The sequence below is a fragment of the Podarcis melisellensis genome (assembly GCF_964234715.1).
Source record: "Podarcis melisellensis genome assembly, chromosome: 6".
Lineage (NCBI taxonomy): Eukaryota > Metazoa > Chordata > Lepidosauria > Squamata > Lacertidae > Podarcis > Podarcis melisellensis.
Genome location: NC_138538.1, coordinates 9,400,706 through 9,421,841, shown reverse-complemented (window position 1 = coordinate 9,421,841; position 21,136 = coordinate 9,400,706). Strand labels below are relative to the sequence as shown.

Here is a 21,136-nt window from a genome sequence, read left to right as displayed (position 1 = left end):
GTTCAGCCCGGACACTGAGGTCCAGCTCCGAGGGCCTTCTGGCAGTTCCCTCACCACTAGAAGTGAGGTTACAGGGAGCCAGGCAGAGGGCCTTCTAGGTAGTGGCACCCACCCTGTGGAATGCCCTACCATCAGATGCCAAGGAGATAAGTAACTATACAACCTTTAGAAGACCTCTGAAGGCAGCCCCGTATAGGGAATTTTTTACATGCTTAATGTTTTTATGTATGCTGGAAGCCTCCAAGAGTGCCTGGTGCAACCCAGTCAGATGGGCAGGGAACAAATAATAATTTTTGTTGTTGCTGCTGCTGCTTCTGCTGTTATCCTAATCCACTCCACAGTAGCATTATTTGAACATAACACAAACCATGGTTTCTGAGAACTATGGCACACAAACCATGGAGCTTCCAAATGTACTGAAATATACTCGAGTGTGGATTTCATGCTCTTTATTCAGCTCATAATAGTGAAGAATGCCAGTTCCCCCCAAATGTCTGCTTTATATACATTATTTACACAATGGGCCCCACGTCATTGGCTAATTCCAGGATTCTCCTGTAGGCCAATCAGTTTGCGGATTCACTTCCACCTGGAGCTGAATTGGGTGGCTCCAGCGGACCAATCAGACTGCTGCATTCTGGATCCTATTGTGCTAGGACCAATCAGGCTGCTGCATTTTGGATCCTATTCAACTCAGTACATAACATGTACAGACCAACTATGGTTGAAGGCTGGTTGTCTGTTTCCATTTCCCATTTCCTTGGTGCTGTAGATTCTAGACTCAATACTTACCAGAGGCAGTGCACCTGCCTTAAATTTCATACAATAAAACTTGGTACAGGCCACTGACAACCCCAATTTCCAGTTCTGGTTAGCTTGTTGTTGTTGTTTAGTCGTTTAGTTGTGTCCAACTCTTCGTGACCCCATGGACCAGAGCACGCTGGGCACTCCTGCCTTCCACTGCCTCCCGCAGTTTGGTCAAACTCATGCTGGTAGCTTTGAGAACACTGTCCAACCATCTCATCCTCTGTCGTCCCCTTCTTCTTGTGCCCTCCATCTTTCCCAACATCAGGGTCTTTTCCAGGGAGTCTTCTCTTCTCATGAGGTGGCCAAAGTATTGGAGCCTCAGCTTAACCATCTGTCCTTCCAGTGAGCGCTCAGGGCTGATTTCCTTCAGAATGGATAGGTTTGATCTTCTTGCAGTCCATGGGACTCTCAAGAGTCTCCTGCAGCACCATAATTCAAAAGCATCAATTTTTTGGCAATCAGCCTTCTTTATGGTCCAGCTCTCACTTCCATACATCACTACTGGGAAAACCATAGCTTTAATTATACGGACCTTTGTTGGCAAGGTGATGTCTCTGCTTTTAAAGCAATGACAAACCTAGACAGAATCTGGTTAGCTACATCTTTCAATTCGCACATTGCCCCAAACCATAGTTTCGTTTTCTTAGCCATGCATGCAACAGAAGTCCCCTTTCTCCTCATGCCTTTTCCCATCCCAAATGTGCTCTGGGTTTAGTGGGTGTGCAATGGGGGAGGAGAGGCGAGGAGCTCCATTGCGGAAGCAGAAGTCCTTGCACTAACAATGGGGCGAGTGACTTAGCACTGCTTTGGATACAAGCCCATTGTTTGGAATTGCTACAGTATCTGAGCTGAGCCAGTGTGCAGCCTACTTCATCAGAAGTGTATCTATTTTCTATCTGATAACTGTTGGAAAGCATGCAAATGTTTCCACAAAAGCTGATGCTTTGTTTACACAAAGATGGTGAATCATTATCTCTTTAATTTGCTTTGCCCTGGGAGGAGAGCCAGAAACCACGATCGAGATAAAGGCTTTCCTTTGTTCATGTTTTCAAATACATAAGAAGCTTCCTTTGCAAATGGTGGGGTCCAAACAGCACTGGCCTGCCCGTTCATACTGGGCTCGGTTCAAGGTGTTGACTTCTACATATAACGCCCTGAATGGCTTAGGGAACCAAAACCTTAAAGGGCAACCTCTGCTGGTCTGGACCTTGAGATTTGCAACAGAGGTCTTTTTTCATGGTTCCACCAATAGGAGTAACCCATGGTTGCAGTGTCATAGGATGGGCGATTTCAGTGGTGGTGGTGCCCTGGTTACGGATCTTGCCCACCCCACTTTGGAGGTCCAGGTCTCTCTGGTTAGTGGTCTTTTGGTGTCAGCTTAAGATGTATATTTCCAACCTGGTGTTTTTCTGTCTATTTTATCTGCATTTTTCTGTCTATTCCTAAATTGCTGGAGCGGCGGTATACATAGGAACCAACTCCCCCCATAAAATATCTGATTGGGGGGCCAGCCCTCCAATATTTTATTCAAGTTGGCACCCCTGGCGGTATATATTTTGAAGTGAATGTTGTTTGTTTTAATCTCTAACCCGATTGTGCTGTTTGGTATGGCTTTCTGTTTGAATTTGTTATTTTGCACACCACTCTGGGATCTCATGGCTGAGCTGGCTTAGCAACAAGCATTGTGTATATTTTAACAAACTGAATAGAGTGAAATATAATATTATGAGTCATGGGAGCATGGAAAGTGTGTATAAACTTCACAGTGCTTAGCTTGTTTTTGTTTTTGGTTCCTATTTTGTTAATATTGTTTTATAGATTATAAATGCTGTAATGATTTGTCAATAACAACTTTTTCCGCGATTGCTGCTTTATTAATAGTGCTTTACAGATGATTTTACTGAAGGTTTGTTAATTATTTTATACGATTTATGCTGTACTTGCAATGCTCTGACTGGGGCTGATGGGGATTCTGGAGGGGCACAGATTCTTTGTTCTAGAACAGGCTTCCTCAACCTCGGCCCTCCAGATGTTTTGAGACTACAATTCCCATCATCCCTGACCACTGGTCCTGCTAGCTAGGGATCATGGGAGTTGTAGGCCAAAAACATCTGGAGGGCTGAGATTGAGGAAGCCTGTTCTAGAAGGACCAAAATGAAGGATGCCCACTTTTATTCTGGTTGTCTTGGGAACTGATCTGGCAACAGGAACTAATGCAGCCCACCCATGTCATTTGTTGCAATCTGCTAGGTGTTTAGAATCTCCCATTCCTTCTTTGGCTTGCAGTCCCAAGCAGGCAGTGAAAACATGAGACTGATAGTGTCCCTGGTGAGCTATTACGACACGATCGGTATGGGCTGTGTTCTGCCTTGCAGGTCTCGAGTTATGCAGAACTCCGTGCAACTCTTGTCAATGGACTGGTTGGCTCTGTCAGGCTCCAGAAGCTGGACTAATTTGTTTGGTCAGCTCACATCTCATAGCATGTTAGAATCAATGTTTTATAAACAGTTCCAGTTCAGTGAATGTGACGTGAAATGAGCTGTGCATCCTATCCCATTGCATGCTGCCAAAATAAATCTATTGATTACGGATTGGAAACAAAATAAAGAGCAGGGCGGGGGGGAGGTTGTCATCTGACTCCTCTCTCCCAGTACATTTTTAAAAGTGCATCATTCATGCTTGGAGACAACAAATGGTCTCCAATACTTTTAGTGATGGTTGAGAACATTTGCTGGTCATTCAATTTGCAGTTTTTATCCTTTTTCTTTCTATTTAGGTGGCAACTTAGGATTTGTTTTATTGTTCTGTGTTGCCTTGAAGCCATTTCAAGTGCAAGACATGGTATAGCTTCCATCATTGCTGGTTTTATGTTTCTCTAGATTTTATTATTATTTTATTATTATTTATTGACGTTATATACTGCCCTATAGGGATGCAGGTGGCACTGTGGGTTAAACAACTGAGCCTAGGACTTGCTGATCAGAAGGTCAGCAGTTTGAATCCCCGCAACGGGGTGAGCTCCCGTTGCTCAGTCCCTGCTCCTGCCAACCTAGCAGTTCGAAAGCACGTCAAAGTGCAAGTAGATAAATAGGTACCGCTCTGGCGGGAAGGTAAACGGTGTTTCCGTGTGCTGCTCTGGTTCACCAGAAGCAGCTTAGTCATGCTGGCCACATGACCCGGAAGCTGTACGCCGGCTCCCTCTGCCAATAAAGCGAGATGAGCGCCACAACCCCAGAGTCAGCCACGACTGGACCTAATGGTCAGGGGTCCCTTTACCTTTACTTATAGCGTCCTGTACCCGGAGGCATAGTTACCAGGTAGGAGGCATCTGGTTCGCCATTGTGAGAACGGGATGCTGGGCCTGATCCATTAGCTCTTGTGTTATTATGATGATAATAATGCTTATCCATAAGCATACTTAACATTTGCAGAGTGATTTTTCTTCTTCTGATGTCTTGATAACCACACACATTTTTTCAATGAGGTTATATATACAGCTCCCTGGCAAAGCTATTATTACAAGTCTGTAACAGGTTTCCCTCTGCTGAAAGGTAGAGAGGTAGAAGGAATCTGGAGTCTGAGCTCCACTTCAAAGGAGAGTGCACTGCGAATTCAGTTTAAATTTTGCTTATAATAATAATAATTTATTATTTATACCCCGCCCATCTGGCTGGGCCTCCCCAGCCACTCTGGGTGGCTTCCATAGAAACCAGCCACTCTGGGCAGCTTCCACCACAAACCCAGACTATGGGTTATATAACATCTTTCCCCATCACAAGTCCCTCTAGATGTTATGGATGCAGCTTCCAATATCCCTAGCTGGGGCTGATGGGAGTTATAGCTCAAAACATCTGGAGGTAAAGGCAAAGGACCCTTGTACGGTTAAGTCCAGTCAAAGGTGACTATGGGGTTGCAGCGCTCATCTCACTTTCATGGTGAGGGAGCCAGCTTTCCGGGTCATGTGGCCAGCATGGCTAAACCGCTTCTGGCACAATAGAACACTGTGACGCAAACCAGAGCACACAGAAACACCATTTACCTTCCCACTGCGGTGGTACCTATTTATCTAATTGCACTGGTGTGCTTTTGAACTGCTAGGTTGGTAGGAGCAGGGACAGAGCAACGGGAAGCTCATCCCGGCACAGGGATTCGAACCGCTGACCTTCTGCTTGGCAAGCCCAAGAAGCACAGTGGTTTAGACCACAAAGCCACCCGCGTCCCACATCTGGAGGGTATTAGGTTGGTTGGGGAATGCTGATATGGAAGATGATCACACTATTCAGTTTGTGACCCATGCTACACTACAGGGCTGGAGAACAGTTGGCTACAACTCCTGCCATCTCTTACCAATGGCCAATGGGAGTTGGAGTCCAACAATATTTAGAAGCCCAGCAGTTCCTCATCTGTCAGGAGTGAGCCAGCAGTAAATGCAAGTTGAAGTCGGCTCTTTATTTGCAGCAACAGGATCTGCACAGGGTTTGTCAGGCCTACAGAGCACAACAACTCGTATCCGGAAGTCTTGTTCCCATGAAGCAGTTGCTGAGGCTAAAGGTCCCCGTCTCCCCACAACTGCCTATGTCCCTCCTCTCCAGGGTTTCCCCCCACCCAAGCAATCAGAGGCTGTGCCTGTGCAATGCCGATCTCTTCTCCACACTTTCCATGCCTCTTCTGGTTCTGGGAGACAAGTGGCAAGGGAAGAAGAAGAAGAAGAAGAAGAAGAAGAAGAAGAAGAAGAAGAAGAAGAAGAAGAAGAAGAATAGTAGTAGTAGTAGTAGTAGTAGTAGTTTGGATTTGATATCCCGCTTTATCACTACCCGAAGGAGTTTCAAAGTGGCTAACAATCTCCTTTCCCTTCCTCCCCCACAACAAACCCTCTGTGAGGTGAGTGGGGCTGAGAGACTTCAGAGAAGTGTGACTTCAGAGAAGGTTACCCAGCAGCTGCATGTGGAGGAGTGGGGAATCAAACCCGGTTCACCAGATTATGAGTCCACCGCTCTTAACCACTACACCACACTGGCTCTTGTCACACCTGGTGGGGGAGATACTTGTGACTCTTTACCAGCCTGACTCATCTCTGCTTCTTGGTCTCTCACCACCCAATTTACTGCCTCTGATTCTGGACCTCTCTGCCACAGACTCTCCCAGCTCACTTAGCCCCGTTACCTCCTCAGCTTCCAGCATCTCTTCCCCCCACTCCAACCAATCGATGACACAATGTGTGATTTAGCATTATGTGCAGTCCCAGTGCATGAGTCACTTCGGCCAACATTCTCCAACTTATAGTCCTACTGAAGCCAAGGAGCCGTTCTTTGATTTAAGAAATGCCAGAACTCATTGACAGCACTGAAGCTGGCTCTGAGGTCATAACACTTTGCTTTCCATTGTGCCCTGTTGAAGCCTGCCTATATTCTGCCAAGACTGTCAGAATCTTGTCCATCATCTTCAGGACTTTCTGAAACAAGATCATGCCTTTCTGCACCAACTCTTCCCCTTGGCCTTTTTATGGTGATTTACGAAGTTTCAGGGGAGGTGCCCCGGAAGAGAGCCCCTGCACCCCCATCGAAGCCTTTCTAGGCCCAGTTTGATGACCTAGAAAGATCCTCAAAAATGTTCCTTTGCCGCAATCCCTGTAGAATTACTTTAGGAAACCAGATACTGCAAATTAATTTGCACAATTAATGAGGCGTGTGTTGCTGCTGATAAAGAATCAATTACTAGCAAGCATCTGGGTGGTGAACCTCTTTCTCCAAAGAAACCCATAAGAGTAAACAAACCTTTTGGCTCTTTTCATTTCCCTTCTCTAAACAAGATTTGGTTCTGCTTTTAGCTCTCCTGAGAGTCGTGGATATAAATTTATCTTCGTGGTTTTCATTACAAAGGCCAGATACTTATCTAAGATTGATGGCTATTAATAGAATAGTTACAACGATGAAAGTTAAGTATTACTGAGTCTAGCACTGTTCAGGTAACAACACCATTCAGTAAGGCCCAAAGTGTCATTAATTTCAGACTATTTAAACTCTACAGTTACTTTCTTGCCCAGCCACGCTAATTGTTATGAAAATAAATGGTTTCCTGTAAGCCCAGCCTGGATACCAGCTACCACTTAGCTAGAGTTCATTCAACACCTTTGCAATATCTGCAGCACAGTTATTGCTCTGGAGTGTATTTTTATTATACTTACGCTTGCCATAAACCTTACATGCTTCCTCGTTGCTGTTAGGTGCATTATATATAAGCACTTTTGCACATTAATGGTTTTGTGTCTTCATTGTATGTTGCCACCTGGTGAAAGCAAACATAATGGGTTTGTCATGTGAACTTTAACCACTTAATTAACTGATTAAATCTGCATATATTTGCATATGAATTAAACAGAAGTTCCGAGAAAAGAAAGACATCCATTTTTTTAAAAAGATGACTCACATTAGAAAGTAATGTTAATCTGTCTTAGCATTTTAACTGTTGTATGTCTTAAATTAACTGTTGTAATTTTTTCTTGATTTGTCCTAGTATTATTATTACAGGCGTACCTTGGTTGTTGAACGCCTTGGTACTCGTACGTTTCAGCTCTCGAACGATCGAAACCCGGACGTGAGTGTTCTGGTTTTCAAACTTTTTTTGGAAGTTTTAACATCTGATGTGGCTTCCGTGGCTTCCGACTGGATGCAGGAGGTTCCTGCAGCCAATCAGAAGCTGCGCCTTGGTTTCTGAACATTTTGGAAGTCGAACGGACTTCCAGAACAGATTCCGTTTGACTTCCAAGGTACAACTGTATTATGATGATGTATTTGTATAAAGACCTTGCATCACAAAGGCATCATATTTACAACTATGCTCATAAAAGGTAACACAGACAGACAGACAGACAGACAGACAAGAGTCATGCAAACAACTTAAAAACAGCATTCCCCCCCCCCAAAAAAAGGGATTCATCACATAATCTACTGTGTGATGGGCTCTGTAGTCATCATAATATGCATGGATGTGTTGCAAAAAGGTGCAGTCTTCTTTTGAAAGGTTTTAACTACTAACTAGTGCATTAAATGCATGCTTTCTCAAAAGTGAAACCCACGTTGTTTCACAAAACATACTTCCTGGTAACGAAACCTACTTCCTGGTAAATGTGCATAAGATTGCAGCCTATTACTCAAACCAGAAGTGGATCCTTTTTCTTCTACTTCTTCTTTTCATATCCTCTACTGCATCTCCAGTCCCAGCAAATTGCTAATAAACTTTAATTCTTCCAGCAAAAGTGCATTAGTTGCTCCAAAGCACTAATGGCTTCTAATGACTCTGCCAAATCAAATCACAGCCCTTGATTCAGCAAGAACAGGCTGTATATTCTCACTGGTCTCGCTCAGGTTCTTCGTGAGCACGTCCAAAAATAGCAGGCTCAATGCTGCCTTGAAGACGCAGCTCTCTGAGAACATCCAACAAAAAGAAATCAGCTTTCAAGGAAATGACGGGCTGCAGCCTTACTTGCCTAGGAATAAACTCTCAAAAGACTCAAAGGGACTTTCTTTGAGAAAGGCATATGGTAGGATTGCAGGAAAAGTTTCCAAAGTTTTTCTTTTCTTTTATTCCATTAAATCTATTTACGGCTGCAACAGTTAATTGATCAACTTTCTCAGCTGAAAAAATCTTTTGCTTGTCCCAAGTTAATCAGGCTGAAAATCTTTATTTTATTTTTCTGTAACTTGGTCTTATTCTGATACAAAACTGAATTGCAGAGAGGAACCAAGAGTGAGTAATTTCTTTTGGCTCAAAGGGCCACATTGACCTAATGGGCAGCCTTCTGGGGGCCACATGTTAATTTGCTGGTGGAACAACAAATATTATTATTATATATTTATTTATATCCTGTCCTTTTTTTATTGACAAGGACTGAAGGCGGCTTACAGATAAAACAGGAACATCTAAAAATATCATGCTTTTCTGAATTTTTAAATGGAAAACCCGAGCACACGGAAACACCGTTTACCTTCCCACCGCAGTGGTACCTATTTATCTACTTGCACTGGTGTGCTTTCAAACTAGGTTGACAGGCGCTGGGACAGAGCAACAGAGTCACGGGGATTTGAACTGCTGACCTTCCAATCAGCCAGCCTAAGAGGCTCAGTGGTTTAGACCACAGAGCCACCCGCGTCCCTTTTGCTGCTGTGAGAAGGGGATGCTGAACTAGATGGTCTTTGGCCTTTTCCAGCAGGGAACATCTTATGTTCAGTGGTGAGATTTGGACTTAGAATTTGGGATTTGCAACTTCTGGAGTTTTCCCCTATCAATTTCAGTCATTTGGGGAGACCCAGAGCTCTGGGTTAGAGAACAGAATCCGGTGATCCTTTCCTGAAGTGGAGGTCACCAATGTATCCCCATAGGTCTTCACATACCCACAGAGGTCACCCTTGGTCGCCTACCCTGCCCCTCCCTGCTCTGAAACCAGGCTCAAAAACGGCACTTTGTTGTACCCCACAGTTTGTGGTGTATGTTTGTGGTGCCGGCAACAACTTATCTTGTCTGCGAATGTATCCGAAAGGGCCAAAAAGGGTTGGTGACCCCTTCTCCTAAAGAAGAGAGGGGGTCACCCTTGCAGGGGGTTGGACTAGATGACCCTTTGGTCCCTTCCAACTTCACGATTCTATGACTCTAAGAAAAATAAAGATCAATTTAGGTGACACTTTGAACCACTTGGTTGCTTGACGGAAACTCAGGTGTGGCTTACCAAAATGAGCAATGCAATAGCAGAACTGGGAACTGACTCATCTCCCCCCTTTCTGTGGTCTCAGATGCACATTGCAGGGCTTTAGAGATTAAAGAAGTAGCCTTGTGGCCGAGACCTGCTGTCTCCCAATTTGTACAGTATCCAAGCTAACAGGTGTTACTTGCCTTTTCAGTCCCTTGAGTTGATTCCATAATGGCTTCAGGTTACAGACTCCGCTAACCCAGAAATAGAACCTCGGGTTAGGAACTTTGTTTCAGGATGAGAACAGAAATTGTGCTCTGACGGCGTGGCAGCAGCAGGAGGCTCCATTAGCTAAAGTGGTGCTTCAGGTTAAGAACAGTTTCAGGTTAAGAACGGACCCCCAGAACGAATTAAGTACTTAACCCAAGGTACCACTGTATTTAACATGCATCTCTGGGTTATTTGTGGGGCCTGCCTGGTGTTTTTACATGAGTAGAATGTGCCCTTTTATTTAAAATGCATCTCTGGGTTATTTGTGGGGCATAGGAATTCGTTCATCCCCCCCAAAAAAAATATAGTCTGGCCTCCCACAAGGTCTGAGGGACAGTGGACCGGCCCCCTGCTGAAAAAGGTTGCTGACCCCTGTTTCTAGTCCAACCCCCGGCAGTCCAGGAATCTCAACTAGAGTATCCATGACTTATGACCACCCAACCTCTGCTTTAGAACTTCCTTGGAAGGAGAGTCCACAACCTCCCAAAGGAGACTATTCCACTGTCAAAGAGCTGTCACTCTCAGAAGGCTATTCTTGATGTTTAGTGGGCATTTCCTTTCTTGTCACTTAAAGCTTGCTCCATCTTCCCTGTGAAAGCCCTTCAGGGAGCCCTATCATATCTCCTCTCAGTCTCCTCTTTTCCAAGCTAAACGTGCCTAGCTCCCTTGCCCCTTCCATGGAGGGGCCATGGATTGAATTACATTGCCAGCCAACGTAAACATTACTGAGCTGGAGAGACCAATGGCTTGACTGAATATAAAACAGCTCCTTACCTTCTTATGAGAAGGGTCACCACCCATTGCTAGATATAGGCAACATGCCATAAAGCTGCTAAGGAGCTAGAAAGTGTTGGTCAGGAAGATGGCCTGAGAGGGGAGGATGCAGCGCTTTGTTGCATAGCCAAAAGCTGCTGGCAAGAAAGTGAAATTATATAGAGGCAGCAGAGAACAGACTACTCATGTTGGTGCCAGGGAAAGAGCCTGTTAAGAGTCTTAGTCCTGAAGGCCTTCGAAAGACTTGAGGCTCTAATAATAATAATAATTTATTATTTATACCCCGCCCATCCCCAGCCGCTCTGGGCGGCTTCCAACAGAATATTAAAATACAATAGTCTATTAAACATTAAAAGCTTCCCTAAACAGGGCTGCCTTCAGATGTCTTCTAAATGTCTGGTAGTTGTTTTTCTCTTGGGTGGGCATTCCACAGGGCAGGTGCCACTACTGAGGAGGCCGTCTGCCTAGTTCCCTGTAACTTGGCTTCTCGCAGCGAGGGAACCGCCAGAAGGCCCTCGGCACTGGACCTTAGTGTTCGGGCTGAACGATGGGGGTGGAGATGCTCCTTCAGGTATACTGGGCTGAGGCCGTTTGGGGCTTTAAAGGTCAGCACCAGCACTTTGAATTGTGCTCGTAGACATTGTGCCCATGTCGTAGCATCCCCATAGTTCCACAATTTCAGTGGTTACCAAGCTGCAAATGTACAAATCTGAGTTGGGTTCTCTGATGCTTTTGCAGGTAATTCTGCATCTCACTTTTCTCCTCCTCCTCATATTCAAGGCCTCCCATTATATTCTGCCACATCATCCAATGCGGGAACTAATTTCACTTTGCAGGGCATAAGCCTCTCCCCGCTATGAGAAAACACAAGATAAGAGCGGATCTCATTTGCTATAGTAATTCCTTATCAAAGTCACAAAGCCAGCGAGAGTGAAAGAGAAGATTACCTACCACTGAGAAATGCCTTGGGAAATAGGATTATTTTACATGCCATTTGGCAGCTAACTCATAACATTCATCGCGCTGAGTAGTTGCATCTGAGTTTTCAGGGAGGGATTTTAATTGGCCCTGTGACTTGTTATGCTGATTAAAACGATAATCTCTGATGAAAAGCTTAAACCGCTGCTTCCAAGGCCAGTGGGGTTAGGGGACAAGTTGTGGGGTTTTTACAATTAATATTTATTGGGTTTTCAATGTTGCCAGTTTCTGCCCCCACATTGCACTCATCTTCAAGCTGCTATGTACCGTATTTTTCGCTCCATAAGACGCACCAGACTATAAGACACACCTAGTTTTTGGAGGAGGAAAATAAGAAAAAAAAATATTCTGAATCGCAGAAGCCAGAACACACAGCGATCCCTCTTGCTGTTCTGGCTTCTGGAATAGCTGCACGAAGCCTCTTCAGGGCAGGGGGAACATTCTTCCTGCTGCCCTGAAGAGGCTCTATGTTGCTATCCCAGAAGCCAGAACAGCAAGAGGGATCGCTGCGCAGCGAAAGCAGCAATCCCTCTTGCTGTTCTGGTTTCTGGGATAGCTGCGCAGCCTGTATTTGCTCCATAAGACGCAAACACATTTCCCCTTACTTTTTAGGAGGGAAAAAGTGTGTCTTATAGAGCAAAAAATACGGTAAGTCTAAAGCAGGGACTGCTAATGTGGCACAGTGAGGCAGTTATAGTGGTTAGCTTTTCATCTTTGAAAAATGTCTAGAACCAAATGAAGAAATTGGAAAAGTGATGCTCCTCTCTCTTTGCCCCACCATCCTCTTTCGGTATAATATTTTTTTCAAGGCTCAGATTAATTGTGCCGGATCTGACTTTTACCCAGTTTCCTTGGGAAAGTGGTATGCATATCCACACACTTTCTGCCTCCCAGGATGGGCAAAAAAGTGATCAGAGGCAATGGTGCTCACTCACTCAAAAATCCAAGTGTGCCAACAGGCCCAAAGGGTGTGGCTATCCCTCTTTTAATGGGTTGCCTGATGCACGTAGCCCTCATAATCTTCTCACAATGTTTAAAGAAAGGAAGAGAGTAAAGTTTGCTGTGTGAGAATTAGTTACCAACTTAAAATAAAAATAAAAATCAGAGGCTACATTGGTGCCTTTAACAGCAGTCTTATCTGGAGATGTTAACAACTGATGATGCATTGTTTCCATGCCAAGAAAACCCCCATTTGCTAATTTCTGCAGAATCAGGCTACTGTTAAAAGGTACAGGAGCAGACCGCGTTGAGGTCTCCCTCTTCTGTCAATTACTACTGGTTGGGAGATCCTCTGGAGCTGATTTTGGGGTACACAGTGAAGAAGGAGGAGGAGTGTGTTATGTACTGAAGTTCTCACCCTGGGCCTGCAGGGGGATACTGTAGATAGTTATGCAAATAAGGGATCGAAAGTGATTGGATAGTTTTAGAAAATAGTTACAGTTACGTTGTACTGGAGCTCTATATAAGCAGGCTGACTGAACCCTTCAGTTCAGTTCTGTTCTGGCCTTGGAATAAACAAGAGCTGTTTGAAGAATCGCTGTGTCGTCTGTTACACTTAAGACAGTGTAATTTGAAATCCTGCTGTGCTAGCAGAACCCACCGGTTGCAGCAATAGAAACCTTATGCTTGGCCTCCTTTTGAAATTCTTCAAGGTGTTTTGAAAGACTAAATTCAATCTTGAGAGATGTTTCAAGAGCAACATCATCATCATCACTGATACACTGCCCTATATCTGCAGGTCTCAGGGCAGTTTACTAACATCGTGGTGGGCAAGGATGCTAGACAAAGACAGTCTAGTATTTTGAAATAGAAACTTAAATATCATACAGTTACAGAAGAAGTGTGCATGCACACAAAAGCTTATACCCAGAACAAACTTAGTTGGCCTCTAACGTGCTACTGGACAATTTTTTAATTTTTTATTTCAATTGTGTCAGACCAACAAATCTACCTACCTGAATCTAGAATCAACAATTAAAAACTCCCATGAACAGATCTGCTTTCAGATGCCTTCTAAAAGTCAAATCATTGCTTATCTGTTTGACATCTGATGGGAGGGTGTCCCACAGGGCGGGTGCCACTATAGAGAAGACCCTCTGTCTGGTTCCCCGTGGCTTCACGTCTCACAGCGAGGGAACTGGCAGGAGGCCCTCGGAGCTGGAGCTCAGTAACTGGGTTGGATGATGGAGATGGAGATGCTTCTTCAGGTATACAGGGCTGAGGCCGTTTATCTAGTGGCACTAATTTCCATCTCCATTGCAAAGGAAATTGTGCATCCCAAACCATTTCCGTGGACTGCATGGGTATTGCAATCTGTGCTTATATGTGGACCGAAAGCAACATCATCTAAAGGCATCTTAGGGGAAGAGTTGTGGCTCAGCATTAGAATTCCTGGTTTGTAGGGAGAAGGTCCCAGGTTCAGTCTCTCACATCTCCAGGAAGGTTTGGGAGAGACTTCTGTCTGAAACTCTGGAGAGCTGTTGCCATTCGGTGTAGACAATCCTGGGCCAGATGGACCAATCAGATGGTCTGACTCGTGCAGAAACAGAGGTAGCTGCCTTCTACCAAGTCATTCCATTGGACCATTTAGCACACTGTTGTCTACTCTGGCTAATGCAAGACAGCTTCCTATGTCCCTAATGAGTTAGAAAGTGTGGCATTTCTGCAAACTTTTAAGCAGTATTTTAATAAAGTCATGCAAATTACTGCAAAATATATTTGTACCCCAGTCTTGCACTGCCCGCGACTTTGAGATGGGACAGAGAGTAAACCTATTTATTAACAATCAGAACACTCCACAAAAGGAACCTTTTCTATTCTGAAGACAGCTTAAAAGCCCAGGAAAATGATCCATTATATATCACTCTTTCCCCCCAAAAATAACATATCCATGGAATGCATGAATTCCATTTGGGCTTCTCTTCTAAAACATTGTTTTCTCCCCCCCCCCCCGCATTTCTTTCATCCTTATCCTTTTTGCGGGGGAAGTATTGCTTCTCCTGATAGTGTCCTTGTATTACAAGTGTCCCCATAGGATTAACCTGACCTATTTCAAAGGAGAAATAGAGAAACATCCTTAATGAAATGATCCTAAATATGAACTAGTTGCATAACAGCCCTACATTTCATCAGCTGCTAATGTGTGACATCCTACCTGCTTCCTACCACAACCATGTGCTGTGCACAGTTGACTATAAAGAAATGCTAGTGGATCAGATCCTACTCATGTGTAGGAGCTCCACACAGTAAGAACATCCGTGGTCTGCATAGAAACCATGTGCAGTGCCCAGCTGCTGCAGAAAGTGGCTTAAAAGTGCTAAAAGTGCTTCTTCTTCTTCTTTGACGATCACTTGTAGCTGAGTAAGATTGTCTTCCACAAACACGGTCTTAACAGTGAGTCCATGACTGACTGTGGAGGCCAATTCTGGATCCACACGTCCTTCCACAGTGGGGACATAGGTTTCTGGGCAGGAGTTGATCATGGTGAGGGTTTGCCAAGTATACTTTCCTCTTAGCGTGTTTCTTCTTTTTGTCCTGAGTTCAAGTGTCTTCAAAGGCCATGACACCTTTGGTAAAGGCTGTTCTCCAATTAGAGCTCTCGCAGACCAGTGTTTCCCAGTTGTCGGTGTCTATTCTCCATTTTTAAAGATTTGCCTTGAGAGAGTCTTTAAACCTCTTTCGTTGACCACCAGCATTATGCTTTCCATTTTTAAGTTCGGAATAGAGTAGTTGCTTTGGAAAACAATAATCAGGCATTTGCACAACATGACCAGTCCAACGAAGTTGATGTTGAAGAATCATTGCTTTGACACTGGTGACCTTTGCTTCTTCCACTACACTGGCATTAGTTTGCCTGTGTTCCCAAGAGATGTTTAAATTATTTTGAAGACACCATTGATGGAATCTTTTGAGGAGTTGGAGATGGGGATTTAAGTGGTCCATGTAAGGTTGGTAGTGCAATAGCTTTGTAAACCAGCATTTTGGTTTCCCTGTGAATTTCCCAGTCCTCAAACACCCTGCACTTCAATAGGGAGAAAGCTGCACTTGCAGAGCTCAAGTGATGCTGGATTTCGGCATCAATGTCGGCCCTTGTGGAAAGATAACTGCCCAGGTAGGAGAAGTGATTGACACTTTCCATTGTTGCACCATTGAGTTGGATTGGTTAGATTTGTTGTTGCAGAAAGTGGGTGCAATGTCTGGGGCTAAAATTGCAACCACACCATGGCCTGACCTGTGAGAAGCACATAGAATCACATAGTTGTAGATTTGGAAGCGACCCCATAAGTCACACGGTCCAACCCTCTGCAATGCACGAATCTCAACAAAATCACAATAGCTGACCAGATGTCTATGGGAAGCCAGTGATCAGGACCTCAGCAGAACCTCACCAATGGTTTCCTACAACTGGCATTCAGAGGCATATAGCCAGGAGGCAGGGCATAGCCAACATAGCTAGTAGTCATTGTCAGCCTTATCATCCATGAATTTGTGTAACTCTTTTTTTACAGCCATCCAAGTTGGTGGTCACTCACTAGGTGACCTTGGGACAGTCACGTACTGTGTAAAGATTCTCAGTTGCATTTAGGTTTTCCTCCCCATTGTGTCTACATTTAAATTTTATAATATTTCTATTTCTACATGCATTTGTGTTGGTTACGCTTACTACTTTTACTGTATATTGTATGTGTTTCTATCAGGCATAGTCAAACTCGGCCCTCCAGATGTTTTGAGACTACAATTCCCATCATCCCTGACCACTGGTCCTGTTAGCTAGGGATGATGGGAGTTGTAATCCCAAAACATCTGGAGGGCCGAGTTTGCCTATTTTAATTTACTTATTATTTACTTATTTATTAAAAAGATAAAATGCATGGTTGGGAGTGTTGCTTCATGGAGGAAAATCAGGATAAGAATGTAATGTGATAAAATAAAAAGTGCACCTCCTCATTCCATCTGATTATCTCTTTCCAGAATGAAGCTGTTTCAGGGTCTCAGCACTGCCTGTATACCCATCGGTGCACTTATTGCAAATTCTCCCCTTCTGGAAGCCGAGACCTCCGCCCACTGTTAGAAGAACACAAGCCAGCCTGGGGAAGGGAGAGAGAAGAAAAAGAAAAAAGCACAACACACCTCTTGGCTCCTCTTTGATGGCAATGCCTCACAACTTGGCAGGAGAAAATGGCTACAACTTTACCCAGAAACTCATTTTCTCCAGCCCGTCCAACCCAGCGGAGAACAGCCTTACTTTTGATACGACCAGTCCCAAGGAATCTTGCAACACTTCCGAGAGCAATGGCACTTTATACTCCAGCGCAAACAGCCCTTCGGACTCCTGCATTAAACCCCTCTGTGACGAGGGACCCGAAAACAAGAGCCAGTTCAGCAAAGGCATTAAATACGTCTCCTCAGAAGGAGAAGTGCTGGTTTGCGGATGGGGAGCCTTCACACCGAGTTGTTTACAGTTCTTCAACACGCCCAAGGGGGTCTTGTTCTTCCTCTGCGTGGCTTCTTTCCTCCAGGGGATGACCGTGAACGGCTTCATTAATACGGTCATCACCTCCATAGAGCGGCGGTTCGATCTCCGGAGCTACGAGAGTGGGCTGATCGCCAGCTCTTACGACATCGCCGCCTGCGTGTGCTTGACGTTTGTCAGTTACTTTGGGGGGAATGGGCACAAACCGCGGTGGCTGGGTTGGGGGGTGTTGATCATGGGCATTGGGTCAGTCATCTTTGCGCTGCCCCAGTTCACCACCAGCCAATACGAAGTACACTTCTCAGAGGAGATTGGCATGTGCTCCTCCAATCAGAGCGTGGGGTGCACAGAAAACGTCTCCAGCCTCTCCAGTTACCGGTTTGTCTTCATGCTTGGACAGTTCCTACACGGGATCGGAGCAACGCCATTATACACTCTTGGAGTGACCTATTTGGATGAAAATGTCAAGTCCAACTATTCCCCCGTGTATATTGGTAAGTGTCAGGCTTCAGGGAATTGGTTTCCTCCCTCCGTGCCAGTAGATAAGCAGAACAAAGGGAAAGGAGTCTTCTTACCAGTTAGAAACTTTAATAATCACAGCCAGAGAACAAAGAACCCATCTCTAAGAAAGGGCAGTGCTCCCAATTAAGAATCCCACCCTTTTACGTCCCTATGGCTCCATGTCACTGCTACGTCTTGTAATCTGAGCTTGTCCCCTCTGTGATTTGTGTCCTTTCTTTTCTGCCACTTTCTCAGCTCTTCTTGACCTTGGGGAGAGCGGATGAATGCTTTCCAGAGACAGTGGATCTGTTAACCCTCTCTCTCCCAGTGTTTCATCTCCTAGCTGTTCCCCATCCAGTATTTCCCAGCTACTGCCTTCTGAAACTGTGCCCCTCTGCAAACCACTGTTCCAAATCTATACTGTCCTCCTGCTCCTGGGAAGATTCAGGAGCAGGGGGAGGAGGAGGCTCCCACCATTCCTCCTCAGTACAGCCCTCCTCTGTCATGGAGGGCATGTTGGTATTGCTTTCTCCTTCCCACACACCTGCCCCATTGGATAGATTTGGAGGGTAGGATAAGATATTAGTTATTATTTATCCTTATATTGCCTCCTTGTGCAAGAGCACCAGCTGTCTAGCAGACTACATCCTTAGCTCCACAAGGCAAGCCTGATCCTTGCAGCATTGTCACACAATGCTCTTCCCCGCCCCATCTCAATGAATTATAGTACACACAAAAGGAAGCATTAGTCACAGGTGTAGCAATTAGCCAGCTTGAGTGCTGAAGAGCTGTGCAATGCAAAGGAGTTAATGAGTTCTCCCTCTGCGACTGCCTGCGTATCATTCATCAGCCACAAAATGGAATCAAGAAACATCCCTCCTCTTGTCATCTACAGAAGGGGTAAGCCCTAAGATTTATTCAGGCACAGTGAATTAATTGCAGTCCTATTATTATTATTTCTACTACTAATACTACCATTAATTTTATAATTGCCTTCTAAGCCACCATCTCAGTGCAATTTGCACAGAGGATTATTAAGTCTTAAATTCAGTTCTCCACATTTCAATTTCTGTTTGCAATTTTTTTTTTAAAAAAAAGCAAGTCTTTATGAGAATTCATCAGTGTTTGAGTGCAAAATTCTCCAAATGTGCATCTTTGTATGTAATTTTCGCATTTCCCTCTGAAACAATACATTTTTATGTGATTTTTTCACACTTTAATGCAGGATATGCATTTTTGGATACATTGCTTGGTTGGAGAACTGCCAAAGTTGGAGCAGTCTGAATTTCAAAGGATGGCTGTGTTTCATTTCTTGTACTGTTTCAGAGAGTGAGAATTACACAGATTCGCCTTTAAATGTAATCTGAATCAAATTTCTCCTCTGTCTCTGGACCCACCTATGGCAAAAATTAATAAGCGAACAGCACTTAAGCTTTCCCTTTGCAGTACTAATGTGGGCGAACGAACATCTGTTCCCCAGTGATAGTGAGAGAATGTTGGGAACTTGGAGAAACTGATGGCACATCTGCAATGAATCCCCCCCCCCAAAAAAAATCTGAACTTCAGCAAAACTTTAGAATTCAGAACTGACTTTTTGAACTTTGAACCTTTTCAAGTATCTCTCTTGATATCTTTTTCAGCTATTTTCTACACTGCTGCCATATTGGGTCCTGCAGCTGGCTATCTGGTTGGAGGGATCTTTCTGAACATTTACACCGAAATCGGAAGACAGTAAGTTTAGCATTCTTTATCTTGGACACAGCAAATTCTTGTTAAACCTTTTACCTAGGCTTTTTGTTTTTTTAAAGTAAAGACACAATTCTATGATCCTATGATCAGCTTCAATTGGCTGCAACTTTCTAGCCCCAGTAGATGATAGCCCCGTAGCGGTGATGGTTGTGTTCTTCCTAAACTGCTGATTTTATTTATTTTATTTATTAAATATTAGCTTCTCTCTGCAAGAGCTTAAGAACTGTGAAGGCCTCTATCATCAGTCATAGGAAGCTCCAATGACATCCATTCAGAATCTTAGCCCATTCACTTCTGATGACTTGGACCATATTGAAGCATGCATAGCTCATTAATATATATATATAATATCCCTCCCTCCCCGGCCAAAGCAGGGCTCAGAGCAGCTAACAACAGTAAAAGTGACACAGCTTACATAAAATCACAACAATTAATTGAAATACATTCTAAAATCAATTCATACTAAAATCCAATCAGAATCAAATTAATGGCAAGCATTGGGCTAGAGTTCTATGAGGATTACCAAGGGAGGGGGTCAGACTGTGCCTTAGCCAAAGGCCTGGCAGAACAGCTCTGTCCTGCAGGCCCTGTGGAAAGAGGTCAAGTCCCGCAGGGCCCTAGTCTCTTGTGAAAGAGCGTTCCACCAGATCGGGGCCACAGCCAAAAAAGCCCTGGCTCTGCTTGAGGCCAGCCTAACCTCCCTGTGGCCCGGGATCTCCAAGATGTTTTTGTTTGAAGACCGTAAGGTCCTCCATGGGACATACCAGGAGAGGTGGTCCTGTAGGTATGAGGGTCCTAGGCTGTATAGGGCTTTCAAAAGAGGGTGAGGTTATCAATGGCTACCAGTCCTGCTGGCTATGTTCTACCTCCACTGTTGGAGACAACATGCCTCTGAATCCTAGTTGCTGAGAATCACAAGTAGGGAGAAGGTGTTGTTGCTTCCCAGAGGCTTCTGGTTGGCCAATGTGACAACATAGTGCTGGATTAGATGGGTCTTTGGCCTGATCCAGCAAGGTTCTCCTGATACTCTTATTATATTCCATGTAGAAAGTCTCAGGTTCAGTCTTTGGACCAGGCAGGGCTGGAGACAGCAGCCTGGAACCAGGAACTAGAAGTTGGGGATAAAAAGGAATCCAGAGCATAGGGTAAGCCAGGTGGCAGAACAGGAGAACATCAGGGCTGGAGAGGTAAAGGGCTGGAGAGACATCAGGATAATCAGGTGAACCAGGAGCAAAAACATCACAATTCAGGTACATTCCAGGTACTATGGCATCCTAACCATTACAGTACAACTGTGGTACTCTAGATGCTAAAGGAGATGCCATATTTGCATGGCAGAACAGATGACTTGGATGTGGAAGGTCACATGTGATTTCCCGTTGGTAGGGCTTGGGGGGGGGGACTTCTGGCCATCCCCTGGACAGCTACCAACTATAACATTAGACAATAATGGTCCAGGTAACCAAATGGTTCCTTTTGGAAGGTTTATCTGTTCATGGTTGTTTCTACAAGGAAGTCCCATGCAAAAATTTTTGTTCAACATAAGGGTGATTCAAGGGTTCTCTCTGGGGTCAAGGGCACCTTTGGGAAGACAGAAGGATAATACCTTGCTATTTTCAGGAGCGCTTTTATCTCTGGCCAAAGCACTGCTCACGGAGTGATTACTGCAGCAATAAGCAATTAAGTGGTCCTACGAATTAAGGGCATATGCCAAATGCACAGATAATTTTGGTTAAAAAGAAAGGGAGGCCATTTTACCTGTGCTGATAATTTTGCTAAAGCAATTGGCAGATATTAAAAACTCTGCTCACTCGCTCTGTTTTGGTATTTCGATCTTGTGTAGAAACTTTCATCTTACATTAATTTAAGCAGTTGAGCCTGCAATCTATTAAGCAGTTGAG

General features: G+C 44.4%; 1 protein-coding gene across 3 annotated transcripts in view; it reads left to right on the top strand.

Annotated features, from left to right (window-relative positions):
• The window catches only part of SLCO4A1 (solute carrier organic anion transporter family member 4A1), a 60,442-nt gene that overhangs the window by 14,287 nt on the left and 25,019 nt on the right, over nucleotides 1–21,136 (top strand). For 2 of the 3 annotated variants that reach the window (XM_081916822.1, XM_081916823.1), the window contains exons 2-3: nucleotides 16,484–17,479; nucleotides 19,127–19,217. In XM_081916822.1, coding sequence (XP_081772948.1) covers nucleotides 16,660–17,479; nucleotides 19,127–19,217 — 911 coding nt within the window. In that variant the 5' untranslated portion in view covers nucleotides 16,484–16,659. Of the gene's footprint in view, nucleotides 1–1,887; nucleotides 2,163–16,483; nucleotides 17,480–19,126; nucleotides 19,218–21,136 lie in introns of those variants that run through there. The other variant, XM_081916824.1, reaches the window with a different exon arrangement.